General features: G+C 35.1%; 3 protein-coding genes across 7 annotated transcripts in view; 1 reads left to right on the forward strand and 2 right to left on the reverse strand.

The window, feature by feature from the left end:
• Nucleotides 1-1,590: 1,590 nt before the first annotated feature.
• LOC147533498 (HECT-like ubiquitin-conjugating enzyme (E2)-binding protein) lies at nt 1,591-5,879 on the forward strand. 2 transcript variants are annotated; one of them, XM_086645549.1, is made up of 6 exons: nt 1,831-2,241; nt 2,352-2,428; nt 3,002-3,089; nt 3,398-4,255; nt 4,940-5,200; nt 5,376-5,879. In XM_086645549.1, exons 1-6 carry the CDS (start codon nt 2,189-2,191, stop codon nt 5,533-5,535), a joined length of 1,497 nt encoding a protein of 498 aa, XP_086501675.1. In that variant the 5' UTR covers nt 1,831-2,188; the 3' UTR covers nt 5,536-5,879. The 2 variants fall into 2 exon arrangements, with proteins under 2 accessions (XP_086501674.1, XP_086501675.1); XM_086645548.1 differs by having other exon boundaries at nt 1,591-2,428.
• A 25-nt stretch (nt 5,880-5,904) lies between these two features.
• LOC147533499 (S-adenosyl-methionine 4-1-methyl-2-pyrrolidinyl-3-oxobutanic acid methyltransferase-like) overlaps nt 5,905-23,281 on the reverse strand; it is an 80,815-nt gene continuing 63,438 nt past the window's right edge. For 2 of the 4 annotated variants that reach the window (XM_086645551.1, XM_086645550.1), the window contains exons 2-4: nt 7,046-7,462; nt 6,557-6,814; nt 5,905-6,457 (exon numbers count right to left, since the gene is read on the reverse strand). In XM_086645551.1, coding sequence (XP_086501677.1) covers nt 6,110-6,457; nt 6,557-6,814; nt 7,046-7,462 — 1,023 coding nt within the window. In that variant the 3' untranslated portion in view covers nt 5,905-6,109. Of the gene's footprint in view, nt 6,458-6,556; nt 6,815-7,045; nt 7,463-9,149; nt 9,395-23,281 lie in introns of those variants that run through there. The other 2 variants (XM_086645552.1, XM_086645555.1) reach the window with 2 other exon arrangements.
• Nucleotides 12,567-15,290, reverse strand: LOC147533500 (S-adenosyl-methionine 4-1-methyl-2-pyrrolidinyl-3-oxobutanic acid methyltransferase-like). Its single transcript, XM_086650640.1, has 4 exons — nt 15,101-15,290; nt 13,856-14,269; nt 13,252-13,509; nt 12,567-13,159 (listed from the first exon to the last, which is right to left on the reverse strand). Exons 1-4 carry the CDS (start codon nt 15,173-15,175, stop codon nt 12,812-12,814), a joined length of 1,095 nt encoding a protein of 364 aa, XP_086506766.1. The 5' UTR covers nt 15,176-15,290; the 3' UTR covers nt 12,567-12,811.

Genomic DNA, 23,281 nt, shown 5'->3' on the forward strand with positions numbered 1-23,281 from the left:
AGAATTTCTCAATTGTTCATGCAAGAAAACAAATCCCCTCCTTCCAAAATGAATAAATTAGATAAAAATAAACCTGTATTTTTTGGTGCTGTATAGTAAAATTTAAGACCAAATTCTTGGTATCGTGTACTTAATTTTTTGTCCAATGGTTTTGCCGAGCAAAAAGGTAGCATCCTGTAGTAGCCTCATTTATAAATGTTATAATGTGATTGATTAAGATGGTAATGATGATGTTAGCAGAGAGTGATATGCGTTTTACTGTTGATTACAACTAATTAAAGGGCTACCTTGATTGATGAATTTTAAAATCACATTATTAATGGTAGGATAAAACTTAGAAGACTTCAATTGGATATTTAAGCATCATATTATTAGAGAGAGATATATATATAGAAAGCTAGGTGATAGTAGGTGCTTGTGTTCTTGATCAAGACATATAACATTTAAATTCATGTCAATATATGTAACATATCCTTTTCATATATATATGAGACCCCTCAATGGGGTTTGCCATACATTATAAAACTCTACAGACTAGTTGAAATATATGAACGTGAAAACGATTGAGTTTATTATAAGAATAAGTTTGTAAACTTAGCTTAATTATTAAGTTTTCTATTTCCACTTTTGATTTTTTTTTTTTCGGCCGAACACATTTTTTACAAACATAACTTTTTTCTTATCGTGTAGATGTGCATCTACAAATGTTCGTGGGTCGAATAAGTATACAGTATATTATAGTTGTAAGTCGAACTTATCTCTTTGCTCCACTAAGTAATAATTATTAATTATAAGTTCGAAAAAAGGTTGACACAAGTCCAACCATTTGATTATAAGTAATAACTATTGAAACATAAAAAGGTTGAGCTAATTTAATGTCCAAGAAAATCAAGCTTCGTAATAGTTGAAACAACTGCAAAAAGAAATTACGAATTCATAATAGTTGAAACAATTGAGCTAATTTAATAGTTAAAATAAGATATTACGAATTCATAATTATTACAAAAACAAAATATATTCATCCGTTTCAAATAATCATTACACATGTTTTTTTTTTCTTTTTGTGATTAAGAAAGTTCATCAATTTTATATTGTACCACTTGAGGCGTCACAGTTAACTTTAGTTACAAAGATAATGGGTTACAAAGGAAGGAATAGATGATGACAGAAGCATCATAAGTTATTTATTTTCCATATACTTATATATGGTTAGGTAAAGTGTGGGCGTATTAGTGATGGTTACATAGAATGCGACTTTCATTAATTTTGATTGGATAGAAATTTTTAAGTAAACATTAAATGTTAGCTACCCTTTTGATGGTTAATTATTTATAAGATAATTTATTATGCTAATGTAGACCTAATTTTTATAATATACTCCATTGTTTTTCTTCTTCTTTTACTATGTGGTGTTTTTTTTCTAACTCCTACGATATCTTCTTTTCAATAACGAAGAAAACCCCTATTATAACTTCTTGTACGACTTTTCTGAGTTCTAGAATAAATAAAGTGAGTTTGCAATAAGAATAGTAGTAGATTCTGGAAATACATTCCGAAGATTATATCTTCTCATTATTGTAATTATATTGTGAAATTTTAATTCTAGAACTCAAACTTTCAACAAAAAAAAAACTATCTTCCACCACTTTGCACAAAAAAAAAACCCATCTCGCACCACTACATGATATACCCTAAAGCTTTTAAAAGCGCCTCCTTCACTCACAAATTCTCTTCCAATTTTGCTTTGAGGGAGTCGCCTTTAACACTTTTTTTTTTTTTTTTTTTTGATGAGGGCCTTTAACACTTACAAGAGGCGCCTTCAAAAGTCTCGGATGCAGAATTGAGAATTAATCGAAAGGTCGCTCGTTCGACTCCGGCAGGTCGGATTTTGTTTTCAGCCTAAAACCCTAATCAGAGTAGAAGTTTAGGGGTGTAAAGAAGTAAATATTACTCTTTTTGGAGTTTTTAATTTAATTGAGAAATAAATTAAGGACTTGATTGAGCTATAAGCAGAACAAAATGTCTGATCTTCAAAACCCTAGAAAATGGCGATACACATGGGAAACCCTTTCTCATATTCCTAGTCTTCGATTATTCATCTTCAATCCTCAAATAAAACCTGCAACTCAATGTAAAAACCTAACAGTCCAGCTGAAATTCGAAGAATCATTGCTTCTTATCAGCTGGAATGAAGAAACAACACACTCGAGAGGTGTATTACTTAGGGTTCCAGTTCCTAAGGTTTTAGTAGAACTTGATTCTCCTGTTGATTTTAGAGCAACTGATAATCACATTGAAGTAAAATTAGTTCTTCTTCTTCCGATTAATCATCCTCTAGTTCTGAATTTCAGTTCTGGTTTCAATTCTCCCGATGAGGGTAATTCTACTGAGTGCTTGGAAAAATTTCAGTCTCTCTCAATCAATTCTGGTAATAGTTCTTGTTATTGTTAAAATTTAGGTTTAGACATTCTTAAATTTGGTGCAGTAATAGTTCTTGTTATTGTTAAAATTTTCTAAAGTTTAAGCCTTTGACTGATTGTTATTTATATTGTTGAACTAGTAGGCTAATAGCTATATTGCTATGAGTTTCTGATTTCTAGTTGTCTGAAATTGTAACAAAAGCATCAAATCCTTGTTTTACTTTACTCATCTTTGACTGTGATCAAACCCCCATTCTCGGCGTTAGAAACCTTTCTAGTAGTGGCTTGTTGTTTACAGGTATAATCCTATAATGGGTGGTAATTGTACCAAATTCCAAAAGCCCTATCTTTGTTGGCAAAAGGATTAGTTTTAACTTCAATGACAAATCTCTGGTTTCCGGTTTCTTGTTCTCCATATCGACCGATTCATGTTACATTGAGATACTTCCCTTATGTCCAATTGACCGTCTTGTGTTCCTTTTTGGTTCGTTGTTTCTTATGATTTGGTTCTGATTAATGTATTTCGCCTGCATAATTGCATTTTGTCCATCTTCTTACACTACCATGATTGAATTCCACAGATATAAAGAGCCTGTTGTCTTTCTCCAGAAATGGAGTTGATTTTTACTGCAAGGGTTGCTCAATTAAGTTAACAAAAAGGCCTTTGAGGTAGCACAGTATTTTTTTCAACTGTTTTATTGCGCTTAAGCTTAAATCCCGAGCATAGACCGAGTGCTGACATGGCTCTTACATTGAGGTTGGTTTCTCGCATCTACCTTTTGCATATGTTGAGGGGATCAAACGATGCACAAGGGGAGTTGGACTTGCTCGGGCTTTAAGTTGGGGTCAATACCTATTTTGTTTTATGTTATGAAAATCCTATTTGGACCGTATTCCTTCATCTTTAGGGTGTTTATTGTTTACTTATGTTAGTAGCTTGATTTCCTTCATGGGTGGCAATGAATATTTTCATGCAGATCGTTTTTGGAAATGCCATCGGTTGATTGGCGTGAGGTAGCTGATAACTGGTTTGGGTCATGTTGTTGCTCATTTGGAGGTATAAGCGAGAAGCTCGTAACCATGTATGCCAACTCCTATACTTCCGCCGAGGGTACATGCTTGTATGATTCAACATGTGTTATTGTCAGCAAGGATGACCTTGCCACTTATGTATTTCCAGACTCTCTCGAAGGAAACAAAAAACATGGCCGTGGAAATGAGGTAGCTGATCCAGGATCTTTTACTGAATCTAGTGGTGATGACAAAAGATTATGTTATGGGACTGAAACTGATAGATCATGTAATGGTGATGACAAATTGAGATGCATTCCTCCTCCTAAGAAGGATTTTATTATTGCGGACCTGGAAGATAACGTCATAAGAAGAAAAGATTATACTGATACTTCATGTTGTGTGTCTCCTTCAATTTCTAATATTTCTGGAGATGCAGCACATGGACATGGATTTTCTGCGGAAGACCACAGCCGCAGTTGTATCTCTAAGACGAACTATGTTCCAAAAGATTGCGACGTGGGTTGTTCACATGATGACTCCAGAATATCCTTAGGGGGTCACGAATGTAGAAACAATACCGAGCTCCTTAGAAATCCAAATTCGGAACTTAGTGCTTCTGTTGGAAATGGTTTCATGGTTAGGACGTCCAACCTTTCAAAAGATGTTAAATGGATAGATTTCAGGTGCACTCAATGTTCATGCATTCTTGGAGCATACCCCTCCATGCATGGCACACATGCACCATTAGATGGAGGTGTACGGTTCTTCAAGTGTTACATTGCCTCGGATATACCAGCTGGTGCAGCGGGGGATGTGTTCAGGTTAGCATACGTTTTCACTTTAGTATAGCCATATTTGGTATCTCGTGAATCTTTGTAATCCACAGTCCAACTTCCAAGTTATGCTTTTATGTTCTCTTTTTATTACGAGGAACAACACGTAAATCATTTCTTACTTAGTGTACATGTCTTTCACAGAAATTGGTATATTTTGCTCATATAGATTGTTATATGATTGAGCTTACAAAACCCCAGACGCCATGTTTCAAAATTCACAGGATAAAAGGCGGACCCATGACATAATATATGCAACTATGATAACCATTTCTTTCTCTCCCACTTTATAAATTTAGGTTTCTGCAGTCGTAATGGAAACATTGCTATTTTCTAACAGTTCAAACTTCACTGTTTTAAAGTTCTGAAAATATCTGGTAGGTTCAATTGGACTTTAAGATGGTGAAACAAGAACGTATTATTATCTTCTGAATCTGTGATATTTAAGTGTAATCATCCAACTTTAGTCTTGTTCAGTTCATTCGTCAAAACAGCTACAGAGATTTGTTATCCAGACCTTAAATATGTTAGTGATGTGTAGTAAAGGTATATAAACATAACACTCATATCAAAGTACAAATGGATATGTTTGTTACGGCCATCTGAAGGTTTATGCGATTGTTGATGTTGATATGTGAAATGTGGCTTACATGTTAATCTGATCTTAATCAGGAACCACTCCTTACAAAGAATGTTTACGAATCAACTAATTGAAAATGCAAATGACGAATTATCTTTTCGAACGGTGGTGAGGGATCTCAGAACCAACTGCCCAAAGCTGCAAATTGTTCTCCTCAATTCAGATGCTTGGTGTTTTAGTGACTCTTGCTTAGAAACAGAAGGATCTCTGAAGCCTAGGTCAAAGATAGATCTCCACCCTGTTGTGAAGGTGCTGTTTTCCGATGCGAGCAACACTGCAGAAGCTCAATCAAGGTTATTTTTCATATTTGGTTTGTAATTCCATGTTTCATTTTTCTAGAGAGAAGTTGGGTTTCTACTCTCATGAAGAGTGAAACCTTTACTTCGCTATCTGCTTTCTTCGTTATACATCTTGTTAATCTTTCTTTTTTTTTTAGGGTTGCAGCTAACAATTACATGCTTTCTGCAGGATTGTAGAAGAATGGGCAACCAAGAATCAAGCCCATGAGATTTACATGTTGACTCATCAGATAGAAGAATTGATTGAATCCCTAAAATCAGCTCAGGAAAAGCTTCCATTTTCACATTCCTTTATGCCAGGACTGAGTCTCTCATTCTTGGAAAGATAATACTTAACCTCTAATTTGGATACTAACATGAAGAATAGTCTGTCGATTACCAGTAGTTGTTGCAGCAACACTTTCTCTTCTATAAAATTTGATCGGATACCGAATTACAATTTACTGCTGTTACATTTTTGAGATTTTAGTAGTAGTGCCCTTCAAGTTGTCAGAACTTAGAGCAATATAATTGAGGTTTGTACTGTAATGTATTTTCAGTCAGAGAGCTTGATATTCTTTAAGTGTTGAATCTTAGAGATGATTTAAATGTAAAAGCGAACTAAGTTGAAATTGTTTGGTATTTCTCTCCCAAAAGAAAGAGAAAAAGAACTGGTTCATGAACCAAGTAAAAATCTTCTCTCTCTAAACTTATTATAGTTTTCTGTTCTTTTGTATCCATTTTCCCTCTCGACTTCTCATTTATGCATCTATTTATTTAGAGTATATGATAAGATATAAACTTCCTTATCCAATCTTTAGATAGGTAATACATATTCATGAACCCTTCATTTATTATGCTTAATCTTTTTTAAAAGTGACGTAACTTCATTGCCACAGGTAATCATTCGGTCGCCTTATAATGCTAGCCTTTTGTCACAGAAATGCATATGTTGGTAAGTGTAGTTTTTCCCCTAAACATGCCGTCAGCAACGATCTCTCTGTACCTATTGAACAACTCATCGATTATACCATCCCCGAAATGACTAACCAGTAAAGACTCAAATATTGCTCGAATAGAATTTGCTACAGTGTCACCACTTTTATCCTTGTCATGAGTTCTTGCAACTTCACCATCCCAATCTGCTTGAAAAGTGTTAAGTTGATTAATGATGAATGACCCTTCTGCCTCAATAACACACTTCACTTCTTCTGGGGATGCTGCATATATAGGCAAGTTGAGTAAATCTAATTTCTCCTCTTCTATCATTCCCTGCTTAATATATATAGTTAGCCATGCATGGAGTCTCTATTTCGAGAAAATTGAAAAAGAACTTGATATAATATTGTTAACGACGTACAAAATACAAACCTGCAAAACCATGGCATTGAGTACGTCATTTAGTAGGTCCAAAGCGTAATAACATTCTTTGGAGCAAAGACCTTCATTTATCCTACCCAAAAACGTTAAAACCATACGTCCACCCGTAACCACTTCCTCTGCACGACACCTCAGAAATGTCGAAAGATCTATCTGAAATTGCTTCAGGTAAGCTTCTTGAACCTCCGGTGGACTTGATTTTGCTATCCAAATGTTTCCTTTATTACTCTTTTTTATCCCTTTAGGAACCTGCAACGTTACAAATTTTAGAGAAAGTAACTAGTCAGGGTGGGCCACTTAAGGGAGACTTTAAGTGAAGGAGCACCAATTATTTTCTAGTGGTTTACAAGAATGGTGCAAATTGATCCTTCAAGGCCAATGAAGTTATATATATATATATATATATATATATATTAACCTAAGGGCTCATCTCATCCAAAAAAAAAAAACCTAAGGGCTCCTCTAAAAATTAAGTAATACCTGAGAAAGCCAATGAAGGCTGTAAGAAGAATGAACAAAATGGAGAGAGTGAGTAGGGAAAAGTCTGCCATAAAATGAACCAGGAATTCCAGCAATGAAACATGGCATAAAACCTTCTCTTTTGGTTTCTCTCTTTTCATCAATGAAACCCTTCAAAGACTTGAAAAGGGTGTTGAAGTCATTGGAAGGGAGATCGCTGAGGAACACCATCAACTCTGGAGATTCATCTCCTAATTCTTTACATTTCTTGTAAATAGTTTCCATAACAAATGAGACTACCAACAAGGTATTAGGTCCTGAAGAACAACCCAAATCTGCAATGCCTATAGTACTCTTACTTGAGTTGCTCTTGTGTTTCGAATACATATCCAAGATTGCTTCCTCCATTATTGGCTTAGTCTTTAATATTATCTTCCTCTGTTCAAATTTTTAAATAAAACTACATTCAGTACAGCAAAATGCAAGTGCGTGAATATGACCTTACAAGTTTTTAAGTTTGTGCAGTATATGCTCAATTTTTTTTTAAGAAAATTACTTTTACTCTCTTTAAACTTCTATCGGAGAATAGGCTTACATGGATAAAAGATATTCTAATAACCAAGGACATAATATCTAAGTCATTCTACCCATTTCCAATTGATTTAAAGTTTGATGATCACAGACCTAACATAGTACCAGAACTAGACTCACATGTCATAGCTCTAATGGTTACACCGGTTCTATGACACCTAACAAAAAAACATGTGTTAGGTTCAAAAAATGCCACACATGACAGAATATGTGAGATTAGTTCCACATGCGAAAATGTAGAACATCCACAAATGTAGCTTGTCTAAGTTTCTCCACTCATCACTGATTGATTTGGTTCCCCTTATTATAAGCTAAAAGGTAGCTTTTACTTATTTCAAGTGTTTATTGAAAACTTTATGCGTTTGGTTCTAAAAAACTGCAACTTATTTGAAGCAAGAAAAACTCATTTTCTCCAATAAGCAGAAGCAACCATATTTTTTTTATTTTATTTTGCATTTAACAGAAACCACAATTTCGTTGGCTACGGTATACTTGCTTTTAAAAGTCAGGTTGCGAAAAAAAATGGTCTCTTTTGTCAATATCAATAAACATTCACCACCATCAATTCCACTCCGCCACCGCAACCACTTCTCCACCTCCACAACCATCCCCAACACTTCACCATATCTGCCGTAACTCCACCATCTCTAGTGAAACTCCACCCCTTCCGCCGCAACCACTTCTCCACCTCCACAACCATCCCCAACACTTCACCATATCTGCCGTAACTCCACCATCTCTAGTGAAACTCCACCCCTTCCGCCGCAACCACTTCTCCACCTCCACAACCATCCCCAACACTTCACCATATCTGCCGTAACTCCACCATCTCTAGTGAAACTCCACCCCTTCCGCCGCAACTGTACGACCACCATTAATAAACATTCACAACCATAACAAACACTTCACAACCTCCATCACCTCCGCCACCACAACCATTCTGTAACCACTCTACCACCATCACCACCACTCACCATATCAGCCGTAACTCCACCACCTCCAGTGAAACTCCACAACCACCACTTCTGCTGCAATTCCACCGCCACCGCCACCACAACCATTAAGCACTTCACCCAATCAACCACCCCACCTTAACACTATACCACCTCCCTCCACTAGCACCATTTTACCACAACCATCCCAAATTTACCACCAACACCCCCTCCATCCCACCACCATGGTCACTACCACAACTCCACTACAATTGATCACCACCTGCCACAACTGTGTTACCACCAACACACGTTCACCAACATTACTCCACTACCATCTCCTCATTAACAACATTACATAATAATTCTTAACAAAGTATTACCACCATCAACACTACAACCATCATCACCACTATATATAATGTTTAAATTTCTCAAATTTTGATCATTATATAAGTTTAGGAAAATTAATTTCCTGTTATTCTTTTAATAACCTTACCAAATAATTCACATGGATTTTTTAAAAATAATTTTATTTATGAGGCTGATAAAAAACTCTTAAAATTAAATATATGTGTACCCAGACGACGCCTTAGATTTACCTGAAGTAATGAGTTGGAAGAGTAACTTGTTTTTCCGTTGCCTCCATTCATGTGGAGATGTTTGATGAGTTCCATAACTTGATTTTCTTTTAGCTTTGATACAAAAAACTCTTCTTGAGAACTACAACCTATTAGATATCATATCCCCTATTTATATGATTTTTTTTTGGACATAATTCAGTCTTGGGATTACATTTCCACCCAATTCTCTGGACCATTATTACTTTCACACACATGTGTTAGTCGGTTTCCTCGTGGTTATATCAAATGAGATTTTTGTAATGTGTTCCTCGATAAAATATCATAAATACATCTTTTATAATGTGTTTTTCTCGGCTTCCTCGTGGTCAAATGATATAAGATTTTTATACATCGTTTTGAGCTCCAAACTTCTAGAAACTGGATCTAGTACTAAAACTCTCTTCCCACTTTGAACTCTACCCTGAAAGTAAAACTTTAAACTTGTCTAAAAGACATCAATAATAGAAATCTTTTACTCTTAGGTTGTGTTTGATTACAAATTGGGGAAAGGAAAAGAAATAGAGAAATATTTACCCGGAGAAATATTTACTCCAAGAAACATTTTCTCCGTAATTTTTTTCTTATTTTCCGTTGTTTGGATCGTCATTTGTTTTCATTTTCACTTTGGCTAAGGAAATCCATGCATTCTCTATTCAATTGCACTTCTCTCTCTACCAGTTTTATCTATTGAAGATGAAAAGAAACCTAACCAACTTAGAAACACACACCTTTCAACAAAAAAAAAAAAAAAAAAGTTAGAAACACATCTCAGTATCCTGCTCATCAAATCCAAAATCCTCCACACCCATCTCTATTGCCTATTTTCTTTTTTATTTTTCAACTCCTCGTTTCCAGAGCCCAGAACCAGACCCCACACCCTACCTAACCTCTTTCTTTCTCATCCTCTGTTCTCTCTCTAGAACAAAACCCTTGACTGGAGTTCTAGGAAGCTATTAATGGAGGTGCCACCAAGAAATCAAGTTGATGAATCATAACTTATACTTCATACCCCGTCAATGCCCCATAGATCGCCACCCAGCCTTACAAGAGTTGGAAGAAAATGATGATAATCTAATGGTGAAGGATCAATATTTTCTATTTGAAATTTACAAAACCTTCTTTAATGAATCAATAAATAAAATGAAGGGAATATTTTTTTTTTAACTGGAACATGTTATTTTGTAGAAGATAATTGAGATCATAATTCTGCAACTATTGATTTAAAAAAAGAGTTTGGTTTGAACTTCTATACATTTGTATATCAGTGTGACTTTGAGGATAAAGAGGGTTTGTTGGTGAGACCCATTTCGGGAAATAGTTTCTTCAGGGAGAGATGGGTAAGAGTTTCCCCCATTTTAAGGGAAAGTGGAGAAATTTAAGTCACGTGATTGGAGATTCCGCTTTCCCTAAAATGGTTACCAAACTACAGAAAATTTTTAAATTAGAGAAAATCTTTCTCTTTTCCCCGAGAAAACGACCAATCAAACAGAACCTTAACAAAAAAAAAAAAAAAATAGAAATCTTTAGCACAACTGGCTTTCCAGGTGATGTTGCTTATGTCAATTTTCCTGACACTAACAAAATTACAGTGGGTCCCACCTTTTGTTACATGAAATTAATTGCTACGGAGATAACAACCACCCAATTGAATGGCCAAGGCCCGCTGGCCCACGGAGATAACAACCACCCAATTGAATGGTCAAGGCCCGCTGGCCCACTGGGTTAATTGTTTCCAGAGGAAAACATAATGTGATTGAAACAAGGAATCTGGAGTAGGTGATTGGCTATAAAGAGAAACTACTGATTCAGCCGGGGGGGAATGGAATGAATTTGGAGAGTAATACAGATAGCATAATTCTAATTCGTCTTTTGGCTTCCGATATATCAATCGACCAACAGCGTTATTGGACAGCTTTGTAAGCAAATTTCGGAAGAGGAAGCAATTGTGAACTCACAAAACGACCACGTCTTCGTCGAAAATAGCAATTTTTATTTGTTTCTCTTTCGTTTCTTTCTACAATTTAATTTCATTATGATTATTGCATATATGGCTTCTAGTTCTCCATTTAGAGTTGACGGTGAAATTTATAGGAGAATTATTTAGCGATACTCCCTCACCATAATGGCCAATTAGTGATACCCTTTTTAACAGAATAATCGTCTTTTGCACTTAAAAGTACGAAAATAGCTCTACACTTATTATATTTTCTGTTTTTCTCTCTCATATCACTACGGCTGACATAATGCTCTGACTTCGGTCTTTCCATGAATTTTTCAATCTAATTTGTAAATTCACGGCTGACATGACAATTTAATTTCGGTCTTTCATGATTTTTTCTATCTAATTTGTAGGTTCATTTAATAATTTCTCTTATAATTTTTAAATTTTTCGATCAATTCATAATTTCAATTTGCATTTGTATTCATTGAATGTACATGAGTTATAATCAATAGAAAGAACAACATATATCAAGAGGTCTTCTTCAAATTTGTTATACTTGGAAACACCAATTTTAACGTAAAACAAAGAACAATTGAGAAGTTGATTTTTTTCTTTTTGGATTTTTACGATTTTTATTTTGAATTGTTGTGATTTATTAATTTTAAAATTTTCGATAAATGCGGTTAATAAACTAAAAAAAAAGATGGATAACGGAAGAAATATGTATGAGAAATGAAGATTCGTCAAAAAAGCATGACATCGAAGAGGTATGAGAGATTCAAAAAAAAAAAAAAAGAAATAGAAAAAACAATAAAGATGACTGTTACAAATTTTGAAATAAAACAATAAAAATATGTATGGGAAAATATATCCAAAACTCCTTCCTCTATTATTGGCTTTGTCTTTGATATTATTTTCCTATGTTCAAATTTTGAAATAAAACTACATTCAGTGCATCAAAATGTAAGTGCCCGTTTATGACTGTTTGAAAATTTTTGAGTTTGCGTGGAATATGCTCAATTCTTTTTTGTAAGAAAATCACTTTTTACCATCTTTAAACTTCGTTGGGAGAATAGGCTGACATGGATGAATAGAATTTCTCTATATTTACATGTATATTCTCAACACTATTATTTATAGAACCTATAGTTTAAAGGTTATATTTGTCTCAATATTTGACGAGTTCACCAAAACTCAATTATGTGTCATGAGTTTACATTTGTTAGCCTATAAGGCTGATAAAATAAGTGAGGTTATGTGGTTTTTCAGGAATAGCTCAAAGATGCGAAAGTCAATAGTCATTGCAAAGTCGTGTGCAATTTGGTATTTGAAAATAATAATTCGGGTTGACTAAAGTTAGTTTGTGTAATGTTCTACAATGAAGACATGCTATACCGCAAATGTCTTCCAATGAGATAAATTATAGGGACTGAAGCAAAATATACAAAAGAACCTATCACGAAATCAAGGCCTCAAATTATGATAATATCCCACATACACTCACCTTATTTAATCCGATCAAACTTTCTTTTTTCACATCTTTTTTACTGGCGACTTTACTATTAGTCGCCTCAAATTATGATAACGAACCCTTCATTTATTATGCGTAATCTTTCTAAAGTGACTTAACTATATAACAATAATGACAGTCTTTTACAGAATTTTTAGCAAGTAATCATTCTTCGATCGTCTTATAAGTTTAGCCTTTTGTCATAGAAATGCATATGTTGGTAAGTGTAGTTTTTTCTCTGGACATGCTAACGATATCTCTGTACCTATTGAACAACTCATCGATTATACCATCCCCAAAATGACTAGCCAATAAAGATTCAAATACTGCTCGAATTGAATTTGTTACAGGGTCAACACTTTTATCCTTGTCAATCACATGAGTTTCTGCATTTTCGTGATCCCAATCAGCTTGAAAAGTGTTAAGTTGATTAATGATGAACGAACCTTCCGCCTCAATAACACATTTCACTTCTTCCGGGGAAGCCGTATATATAGGCAACTCGAGTGAATCTAATTTCTCCTCTTCTATCATTCCCTGCTTAATATATTTAGCTATTGAATCTCTGTTTCGAGAAAATAGAAAAAGAAATTGAAATAATATTGTTACACGACATACAAAATATATACCTGCAAAACCATGTCACTGAGTACGACATTTAGTAGGTCCACAACGTAACAACACTCTTTGGAGCATAGATCTTCACTTATCCTACCCAAAAACGTTAATACCATACGTCCACCCGTAACTACTTCATCTGATCGACACTTTAGAAATGCCCAAAGATCTGTCTGAAATTGTTTTAGGTAAGCTTTTTGAACCTCTGTTGGACTTGATTTTGTTATCCAAATGCTTCCTTTGTTACTCTTCTTTATCCCTCTAGGAACCTGAAATATTGAAATTTTAGAGAAGGTAACGAGTCAATGTGTCATACATCCGGACACGTTGGGAGACTTTAAGTGAAGGCTGTGTAATGTGTAGCGAGACTTTAAGTGAAGGCGCACCAATTATATCTTAGTGGTTTAAAAGAATGGTGCAGATTGATCCATGAATACTTAAAATAATTCATTCTAAAATTTTGTATATAAAAAACCTGTGTACATAAGGTCTCATGGGCACTAGAATAATCTTTGCATATGAGAGTGTCATATAAACGTACCGATAGGGTGGTCGCCCTACTGACCACTACACAAAGCAGTTACAATGACATAAAAAAAAAGAGTTACATAATACCTGAGAAAGCCATTGAAGGCTGCAAGAAGAATGAACGAAATGGAGCGAGTCGGTAGGAAAAAGTCTTTCATAAAATGAACCTGGCATTCCAGCAATGAAACATGGCATAGAACCTTCTCCTTTGGTTTCTCTCTTTTCATCAATGAAACCCTTCAAAGACTTGAAAAGGGTGTTGAAGTCATTGGAAGGGAGATCGTTGAGGAACACCATCAACTCTGGAGATTCATCTCCTAATTCTTTACATTTCTCGTAAATAGTTTCCATAACAAATGAGACTACCAACAAGGTATTAGGTCCTAAAGAACAACCCAAATCTGCAATGCCTATACTCTTACTTGAGTTGCTCTTGTGTTTCGAACACATATCCAAGATTGCTTCGTCCGTTATTGGCTTTGTCTTTGATATTATCTTCCTCTGTTCAAGTTTTCAAATTAAACTACATTAAGTACATCAAAATGTAAGTGCCTGCATATGACATAAAAGAGTTTCAATGGAAAGTTTCCAGAGAACATATTCCACGGAAATACAGATTCTTTTGTTTTGTTAAGCATTTGTTGCTCGGTGGAACTGTATACTTTTCTTGTGTGGTTGAGAGTTAATTTCCACGGAAATGATAATAATATATTTCATATTTTCCAAAGAAATGAACAAAAATATTAATTATTATTTTTTTAAATATTTAATGCATGTAAGTCAACAAAATCTAATCCATTTATTAGTGAAGGTATAAAATTTGAAGTCAAAACTTGTTTAAAGTAAATCAACACTTCTCTAGCAAAGTAAAATAAAAAATTAAAAAATACGAATAAAAGAATTTCGAAATCAGTTTCGTAACTTTTAGGTATAAAAGTGACGAAAAATATGAAAATAACTATTAAGGTTTTTTTTACGAAAATATAAAAATACGGATAGGTTTCAAATATTCAAATATATTATAACAATCTTTTTTTAGTTTTCATCCAATCTAATTCTTAGGGTGGAACAAAGAATTAAATGTAGTGTATTTTACAGAAATAGATACTTAAGGAAATTGAAGTCATGGATATACACTATATACTAAACAGTGGAAATACCTATTTTCGTTGAAATTCTTCTATTTTCACAGAAATAAATGATATCATACACAACCTTAATTTTGAGTTTGATGGAGAATAGTTCTAAATATTTTCCTAGCATGTGGGTTATAATTAGTTTGAGATTTACCTTTTTTTTTTTTTTTTTGTTGAAAGATAGTTTGAGATTTACCTGAAGTAATGAGTTGGAAGAATAACTTGTTTTCCCATTGCCTCCGTTCATGTGCAAATGTTTGATGAGTTCCATGGCTTGATTTCTGATTAAAAAAACTATCCCTGACAAGTGACAACCTATTAGATATCCCCTATTTATATGGTTTTTTTTAGATTTCTACCCAATTATATGTGAACAATTATTGTTTGGGTTATTTTCCAAATAGTCCCCAACTTTGTGACCAGCTTCCTGCCTGGCCTCCTACTTTAGCAATAATTTTCGTATGGCTCCATTTTTTCGTTATCTTTAACTTTCCGTTACTCTCTCTTCCCCATCTCATTTTCTCTCTGCCACATCATTTCAACACAGCACAACATCGTCTTCACCGGCAGTGGTCGCGGGCCGACCAAATTTCCTGCCGGCTCTCTCTCTCCCCTTAATTTTTTTTTTCATTTTCTTTCTCTCTCTAGGACAGATTTAGAGAGAGAGAGAGAAAGATTCATCACGAACAGACCTGTGTTCGTGATGAATCTTTCTCTCTCTAGATCTGTCCTATAGAGAGAGAGAGAGAGGAATGAAAAAAAAATTTGCTTTTTTAGAGAGAGAAAAAAAAAGTTTGAAGGTCGCTGGCCGAAAATTTGGTCGGTCGGCTACCACTGCCGGTGAAGACGATGATGTGGCGTGTTGAAATGATGTGGCAGAGAGAGAAAATGAGATGGAAGAGAGAGAATAACGGAAAGTTAAATATAACAGAAAAAGGGAGTCATACGAGAATTATTGCTAAAGTAAGAGGCCAGACAGGAAGCTAGTCACAAAGTTGGGGGCCATTTGGGAAATAACCCTTTTCATACACATGCTTTCTTCCGTGTCCTCCTAGTCATATTCAAGTAAGATTTTTATTGAGCTTTAGTTATTAAGGTATAAATAGTGTTATTGAACTTTAGACCATAATTTTATTGGATTATAGGTCTGTTCTTTGTTAGAGTTTAAATTTGACAATTTCGTGCTTATCACATCTTTGATGTATCAATCTCAACGTAAATGACTATCGTAGATCACAATCGAAAAAAAAAGTAAGATTTTTATATTGTGTGTTCTTCAATAGCACACGTGGCTTCACGAGTGTGGTTGCTTATGTCAACTTTCCTGACATTGACAAAAGTACGTGTACGATGTATGACTCTTTAAGGAAACAAAACATGTGCTTTTCAAAACATGAATCACCCTTTTATTTTTCAATTTTTTTATTTCAATTTCATCAACGGGGAACATATCTGTAATTATATTTTCTTTGTTCCTTTTAGGAGGAGTCTATTATTTGTCATCAAGGACATTTATGAAAACAATGTGTAGTTCTATCTGTACTCATATGACTTTATAATTTGAAGGCTATAGTTGTTTTGATATCTAAGTTCATTGGAACTCAATTATGTGTCTTCAATTTATATTTGTTTTTTTTTTTGAGAGTTCAATTTATATTTGTTAGTCTATAAAGTTAAAAATACTTGTGGAATTGTTTGTTTTTTCAAGAAGATCCCAAAAATGCAAAGAAGCCAATAATTATGGGTTCGGCTGGACTAAAGTGAGTTGGAGATTGTTCTACAATGAAGGCATGTTATAGCAGATGTTTTACCGTGAGATAAACTATAAAGACTGAAGTAAAAATTACTAATGACCTCAGGAGAAATCACAACCTTACAACATCTCCAATGGGACATTCTAACAAGAATTCTAAAAGTCCTAGTTGTCAAGTGTCAATGAAGATTCTCTTTCATGAGACTTTAAAATTTAGAGTGTCTTTAGATAATTAGAAAAGAGAATCTTTATTGACACTAGACAATAGTGTTCCTTAAAGTGTCATATTGGAGATGCTCTTAAATTATGATAGATGCCCACGTAATATAGTGACGTTGGTTAGTCCAGTCCAGTCAAACTTTCTTTCCTCACATGGTTTTTATTGGCAACTTTATGGTGGGTCCCACAAATTCTAGTTTTTCACTAGAATTTAAATGCTATAATGATAACAACCGTCCAATTGCATGGCCAAGGACCATGCATATGTTTCTGAAATGTTTGGTATTAGATGCATAGAGAGAGAAACAGGAAGAAGAAATTGAAGAAGAAAGAGTGATTTTCCATTGATTTAATATGAGCTAAGAACTCATTTATATACACAGTTGTAGTGTCGTTATAGAGAGAGAAAGTTGGTTGTATAACAACCTAACAAACTAACCAACACATCAAAAGTTTATAAAAGCACTCCCTCACACTTTCTCTTAAGCTTTATTCATACAAGTGATATACTCTTCTCTTACACTCCCCCTCAAGCTGATGAGCAGAGAGAAATCAGATTGAAGAAGAACCAAAAACCATCAAAGACTGAAGAAGAGAAGTAAACAAAGGATTGGACAATCCCTTTGTAAACACATCTGCTAGCTGCATAGAAGAAGAGACAAATTCAAGTTTAAGAACCCCTGAAGCTACCAATTCTCTTACAAAATGGTAGTCTATCTCCACATGCTTTGTTCTAGCATGGAAAACAGGATTTAAAGCAAGATGCTTAGCTCCCATATTATCACAGAAGAGCTCAAAAGAGCCTGAGAGTGATACACCCAACTCATTAAGAACATATGAAAGCCAAAGAAGTTCAGAAGAAGCAAAGGCCAAGGCTTTGTATTCTGCCTCTGTACTTGACCTGGCCACTGTGGGCTGCTTTTTAGAAGACCAAGCTATCAAAGTAGATCCAAGGAAAACACAATAGCCTGAAGTCGACCTCCTGGTGTCTGAACACCCAGCCCAATCAGAATCACTATAAGCTTTGAGAGAAGAAATATCTCCTGCACAAATTGGAACACCAGAACCCAAAGTGCCCTTGAGATATCTCAAAATCCTTTTAACCAATTGTAAGTGAGCATCAGTTGGGGAATGCATAAACTGAGCCACATAATTGACACCAAATGATATATCAGGCCTAGTCATTGTGAGATATTGTAATCCACCTACTAGACTTCTATATAGAGTAGGATCAGATAGCAAAACTCCATCATGAGCTGATAATCTCTTTCCAAATGGAATAGGTGTATTAATAGGCTTAGAATCCAAAAGATCAGCCTTTTGAAGTAGTTCTAAAGTATACTTCTGCTGGGTTAACAAGAGATCAGAATTAGGAAGAACATTTACCTCAATCCCTAAGAAATAATGAAGAGGACCTAAGTCCTTCATGGCAAACTCAAGGCTCAAGGTGTCAATAAGAGCTTGAATAACAGATGATGATGATCCAGTTAATATGATGTCATCAACATATAGCAGAAGAACAAGAGTATCCAATCCCATGGTGTATACAAACATGGAGTGATCTGTAGAACTCCTACTAAACCCATACTGTTGAAGAAAATCAGAGAATCTTGTGTACCAAGCTCTAGGAGCTTGTTTCAAGCCATAGAAAGACTTGTGAAGATGACAAACCAAAGAGGAATTCTCTGAATCAATAAACCCAGGTGGCTGCATCATGAACACATCTTCATCAAGCACTCCATGAAGAAAAGCATTGGATACATCAAACTGCTTAATCAACCATTTGTTTGTAACAGCCATTGTGAGAACCACTCTTATAGTAGAAGACTTGACCACTGGACTAAAAGTCTCAGAGTAGTCCAAGCCATCAAGTTGATGAAACCCCTTAGCCACTAATCTGGCTATGTACCTATCTATACTCCCATCTGACTTCAATTTGGTCTTATAGACCCACTTACAGCCCAAAATATTCATAGATGGAGTAGAAGGAACTAAAGACCAGGTTTCATTCTTTTGAAGAGCATCATATTCCTCTTGCATAGCTTGACACCAAGCTGGACTTTTAGAAGCTTGTTTATAGGTGGTGGGGTCAGAAGGTATGTCTAAGAGACTTACAAATGCCTGAGGTAATGGATGGCACACAGTAAAATGAGAAACAAAATCTGGCAAGTACTTTGGTCTGTGCACACCCACTTTGGATCGTGTGGTCATATTATGTATAGGCTGAATAGCTTGTCCAGGAGCAGAGTTAGAACTACTCTCTGGAGCATCAAAATGAGATGAACTATGTGATTCACTAGAATGATTACCTTGAGATGAGGCAGCTTGGATTGAAGAAGGAACAGAAGCAACACTATTCCCTTGAGAAATTTGTTGAGAAGAAGAAGCACTAGATGATGTTAATGATGGACTGTGAGATGTAGTAGCTGTGGTGATAATAGGAAGTACCACTTGAGTAGAAGTTTCAGGTGATGTGGTTGAGCTGTGAGCAATAGCAAATGGAAACAAATCCTCATTAAAGACCACATGTCTTGAGAAGTATACCCTGCCTGTAGTCATATCCAAACACTTATAGCCCTTATAAATGGAGCTATATCCCAAGAATACACACTTTACAGACTTTGGGCTCAATTTGTCTGTTCTAATAGCTCCTAAGTGTGGATAGCAGGCACATCCAAACACTTTGAGCATAGAAAAATCAGAAGTATGGCCAAATAGGACTTCATAAGGGGATTTGCCATCTAAGACCTTTGTTGGTAATCTATTTATGATGTATGAAGCTGTATCAAAAGACTCAAACCAATATTCTTTAGGCACATGTGATTGAAAGGCCAAAGTGTTATCCATCTCAGTAATCTGCCTGTTCTTTCTCTCAGCTCTCCCATTCTGCTGAGGTGTATAGGGACAAGAACACCTCAAAGAGATTCCATTAGCATCCAAAAACTTCTTAAAATCTCCTTTAGAAAGCTCAGGAGCCCCATCTGTTTGAAATACTTTAATAGAAGCAGACAGAAGCTTCTCAAATGTCAATTTGAATTGTTTAAAACAATTTAGACTGTCAGACTTGAGTTTCATAGGATAAATCCAAAAATATCTGCTATAATCATCCACAAACAATATATAGTATCTTGCTCCTGAGATGGATGTAACAGGAGAAGGCCCCCAAATGTCACAGTGAATCATATGAAGTGGAGAAGGTGTGATACTTGAAGAGAGTTCAAAGGGTTGAGATTTGCTCTTACCCAACTGACATGGTTCACACACTCTTAATGATTCAGAAGAATCAAGACTAATAAGAGCTGACTTATTAAGAGATTCAAGGACACTTTTTGAAGTATGTCCAAGTCTCTTATGCCATAGGCCTAAAGAACCATTGACACTTGACACATAAGCTTCTTCATGAGAGATAATAGTGTCAAATTCTATAGGATATAAGTCATTTAGCATAGGACCAGCAGTTAAGATTGTCTGAGTAGCTAGATCCTTGACATCATATCCCCATGGAAAGAACTCCACTGAACATTGATTATCCCTAGTGAACTTAGAGACAGATAAGAGATTCTTTCTCAATTCAGGTACTACCAAAGTGTTTTTCAGCCAGAACTCATGAGAGTTGGACTGAATTTGTACATCTCCTGAACTAGAAATAGGAATAGATCGACCACTACCCACTAGAACAGATTGAGAACCTAAATAATGTTGAGATGAAGCTAGTACCTTAGCATCATTGGTCATGTGGCTAGAAGCTCCTGAATCAGCCAACCAAGTACCTTCTGATGTATAATCACTTTTCATAGAAGCAGTAAAGCATTCTTCAACAATAGCTATATTACACTCTTCTTGTTTATTATCATCAAACTTAGTATCTTCTGAAATATGCAAGCCAGCAAATGCTTGAGGATGAGCATATTTATCAGTTTCATATCGAAATCTACACTTATAAGCCTGATGACCCCATTTTCTACAGATTCCACATGGAATGCTCGAAAAATCAAAATTAACTGCCTTCTGGTTATGAAAATTCTGATTTGAATTTGTGTTAGAATAGGAATTTGTGTTTGAATTTCGATTTGTGTTTGAATATACATTTGTGTTTGAATTTGAAGTTGTGTTTGAATTTGAATTGGAATTTGATCCTGAATTTTGTGTTTTAATATGAGAATCATTTGATTTTGAAGTATTTGTGTTTGAATATTGTCTTGGAGGCTGATTATGATTGAATTTCGAGCCAGATGGACCAGATCTATATGAATTTGTGTTTGAATATGAATTAGGTTTCTTACCTTGAGAAGTTCTGACATAATATGCTAGTTGATCATCTTGATCTTGACTCAAAAGCCATTGTTCATGATGAAGGAGCTTAGATCTAAGCTCAGGTAGTGTAATATTATCTGTTCTATTATTAATTGTGATTATAAACTGGTTGAATTCTTTGCCTAAGCCAGACAATATGATTCGAATCATCTCTTTATCAGAAACTCTATCTCTAACAGCAGTTAATGAATCAGCAAGAGATTTGAGTTTACGAAGATATTCACTTACAGATGCAGATCCTCTCTTTGTATTTTGAAGTTGTCGACGAAGAAGATCTTGCTTAGCCTCAAATTCTTCAGTATAAACAGTTTCTAAGTAGCTCCAAATCTCTCGAGAAGTTTGAAGACCTAAGACATCTGCTGAAATTGATTTCGAAAAAGTTGCTTTCAAGCAAGATTTAACAAAATTATCTTGTTTTCTCCAATTGATATATTCAGGATTAGGTAGAATTCTTCCTTCTGAATCAGTGGTCGAAACCTCTAGTTTACTCATAGATCCATCAACATAACAATATAGATCATTACTAATAAGTATTGCTTCGAATTGATCTTTCCAGACTAAGAAATTCGATTCATCAAGTTTATCTGAGATGTAATTTGTGATGTTTAGAGTTGGAGAATGAGATTTTGAGATTGAAGAAGATGAATTTGACCGATCCGAGCTTTCTGACTCCATTGATGAAGCTTGAATTTGAAAATTTTTCTTAACCTAGAAGCTCTGATACCATGAAATGTTTCGTATTAGATGCATAGAGAGAGAAACAGGAAGAAGAAATTGAAGAAGAAAGAGTGATTTTCCATTGATTCAATATGAGCTAAGAACTCATTTATATACACAGTTGTAGTGTCGTTATAGAGAGAGAAAGTTGGTTGTATAACAACCTAACAACCTAACCAACACATCAAAAGTTTATAAAAGCACTCCCTCACACTTTCTCTTAAGCTTTATTCATACAAGTGATATACTCTTCTCTTACAGTTTCAAAAGAAGAATTTAACAAATGTGGTTAAGAGAAAAAAAAAAAGGGGGCCGCGGTTTCGGAGTATAAATAATAATCTCGGGGGAATAAATTCTTAAGGAAATTCATGTTTTTTTTGTATATTCTCTGAGATATATTTTATTTAGTCCAAAAACTTACTTGATCAAACATTGCTCTTTAATCTCCATCTTCTCTATCACCTTCACCACCACAACTTCACACCATCATTATTCCGACCACCCTTGCTACATCTCTCACTCATTGTTGCCCTCTCTCTCCCTCCTCCATCCCTCCCTCTCTCCCTCTACCTTTCGAGGTTCCATTATGCTATCCATGTTGTCTTCAACCGACTTCGCTGCCAGACTGTCATCAATCACATCCCTTCATGGCTTCATCGTCGAATGCCTTTTTTGAATTAATGTGTGCAAGTGCTGGTCAACAGGTTCTTCAAGGATGTTGTCTAACATCTTTTTATCGAAAAAGTAGGGTGTATACATGAATGAAGGAACAATTAGAAGTATAACACCATACCTTAACTACGAATCTCATAAAGTCATTGAGATGTGATTTGAGAAAACTATCCAAAAAGTAATTGAGAGAAAAAACAAAATTCATGAGAAACACCGAAGCACATTGAAACGGAATAACCAAGGAAATTTGAGAGGCACTGTCTAAGGCGGACCCACCAAAGGGCCTGTGGGGCACGCGCCCCCACCCAAAGGTGGGTTCCAAGAGATACGCTTGGGGTGTTCCATTATCTGACTCGGGTTAGAAGAAAACTATATTAAGCATGATAAGTAAGGAGTTTAACATTAAAGGAAGTTAGTTGATTGGTTCTTTTGCTCATTTTGCAGTCTAAAGGTCTGAGGTTCGAGTCCAACAGGTGGTGTTTTTTTTCTCTCATTTCTTGAATTACTTTCTTGTTTTTTTTGAAGCCAAGGGAACCATTTCCATTAATAAGTGATAAAATCACATTGTTTACATGGATGATACATCATTTATTTCTCTCCTCTGAAAACTTCATGAGAGTTACATACCTTTAAATGCAAAGTGCCTCATGAAGAGAAAGAAATGGGACTAGACACTGACTCAAAACAAAAGACCCTAAAGGC

The sequence above is a fragment of the Eschscholzia californica genome, unplaced genomic scaffold (assembly GCF_041429995.1).
Source record: "Eschscholzia californica isolate CP2 unplaced genomic scaffold, dmEscCali1.0.p SCAF_6, whole genome shotgun sequence".
NCBI classification, from domain to species: domain Eukaryota; kingdom Viridiplantae; phylum Streptophyta; class Magnoliopsida; order Ranunculales; family Papaveraceae; genus Eschscholzia; species Eschscholzia californica.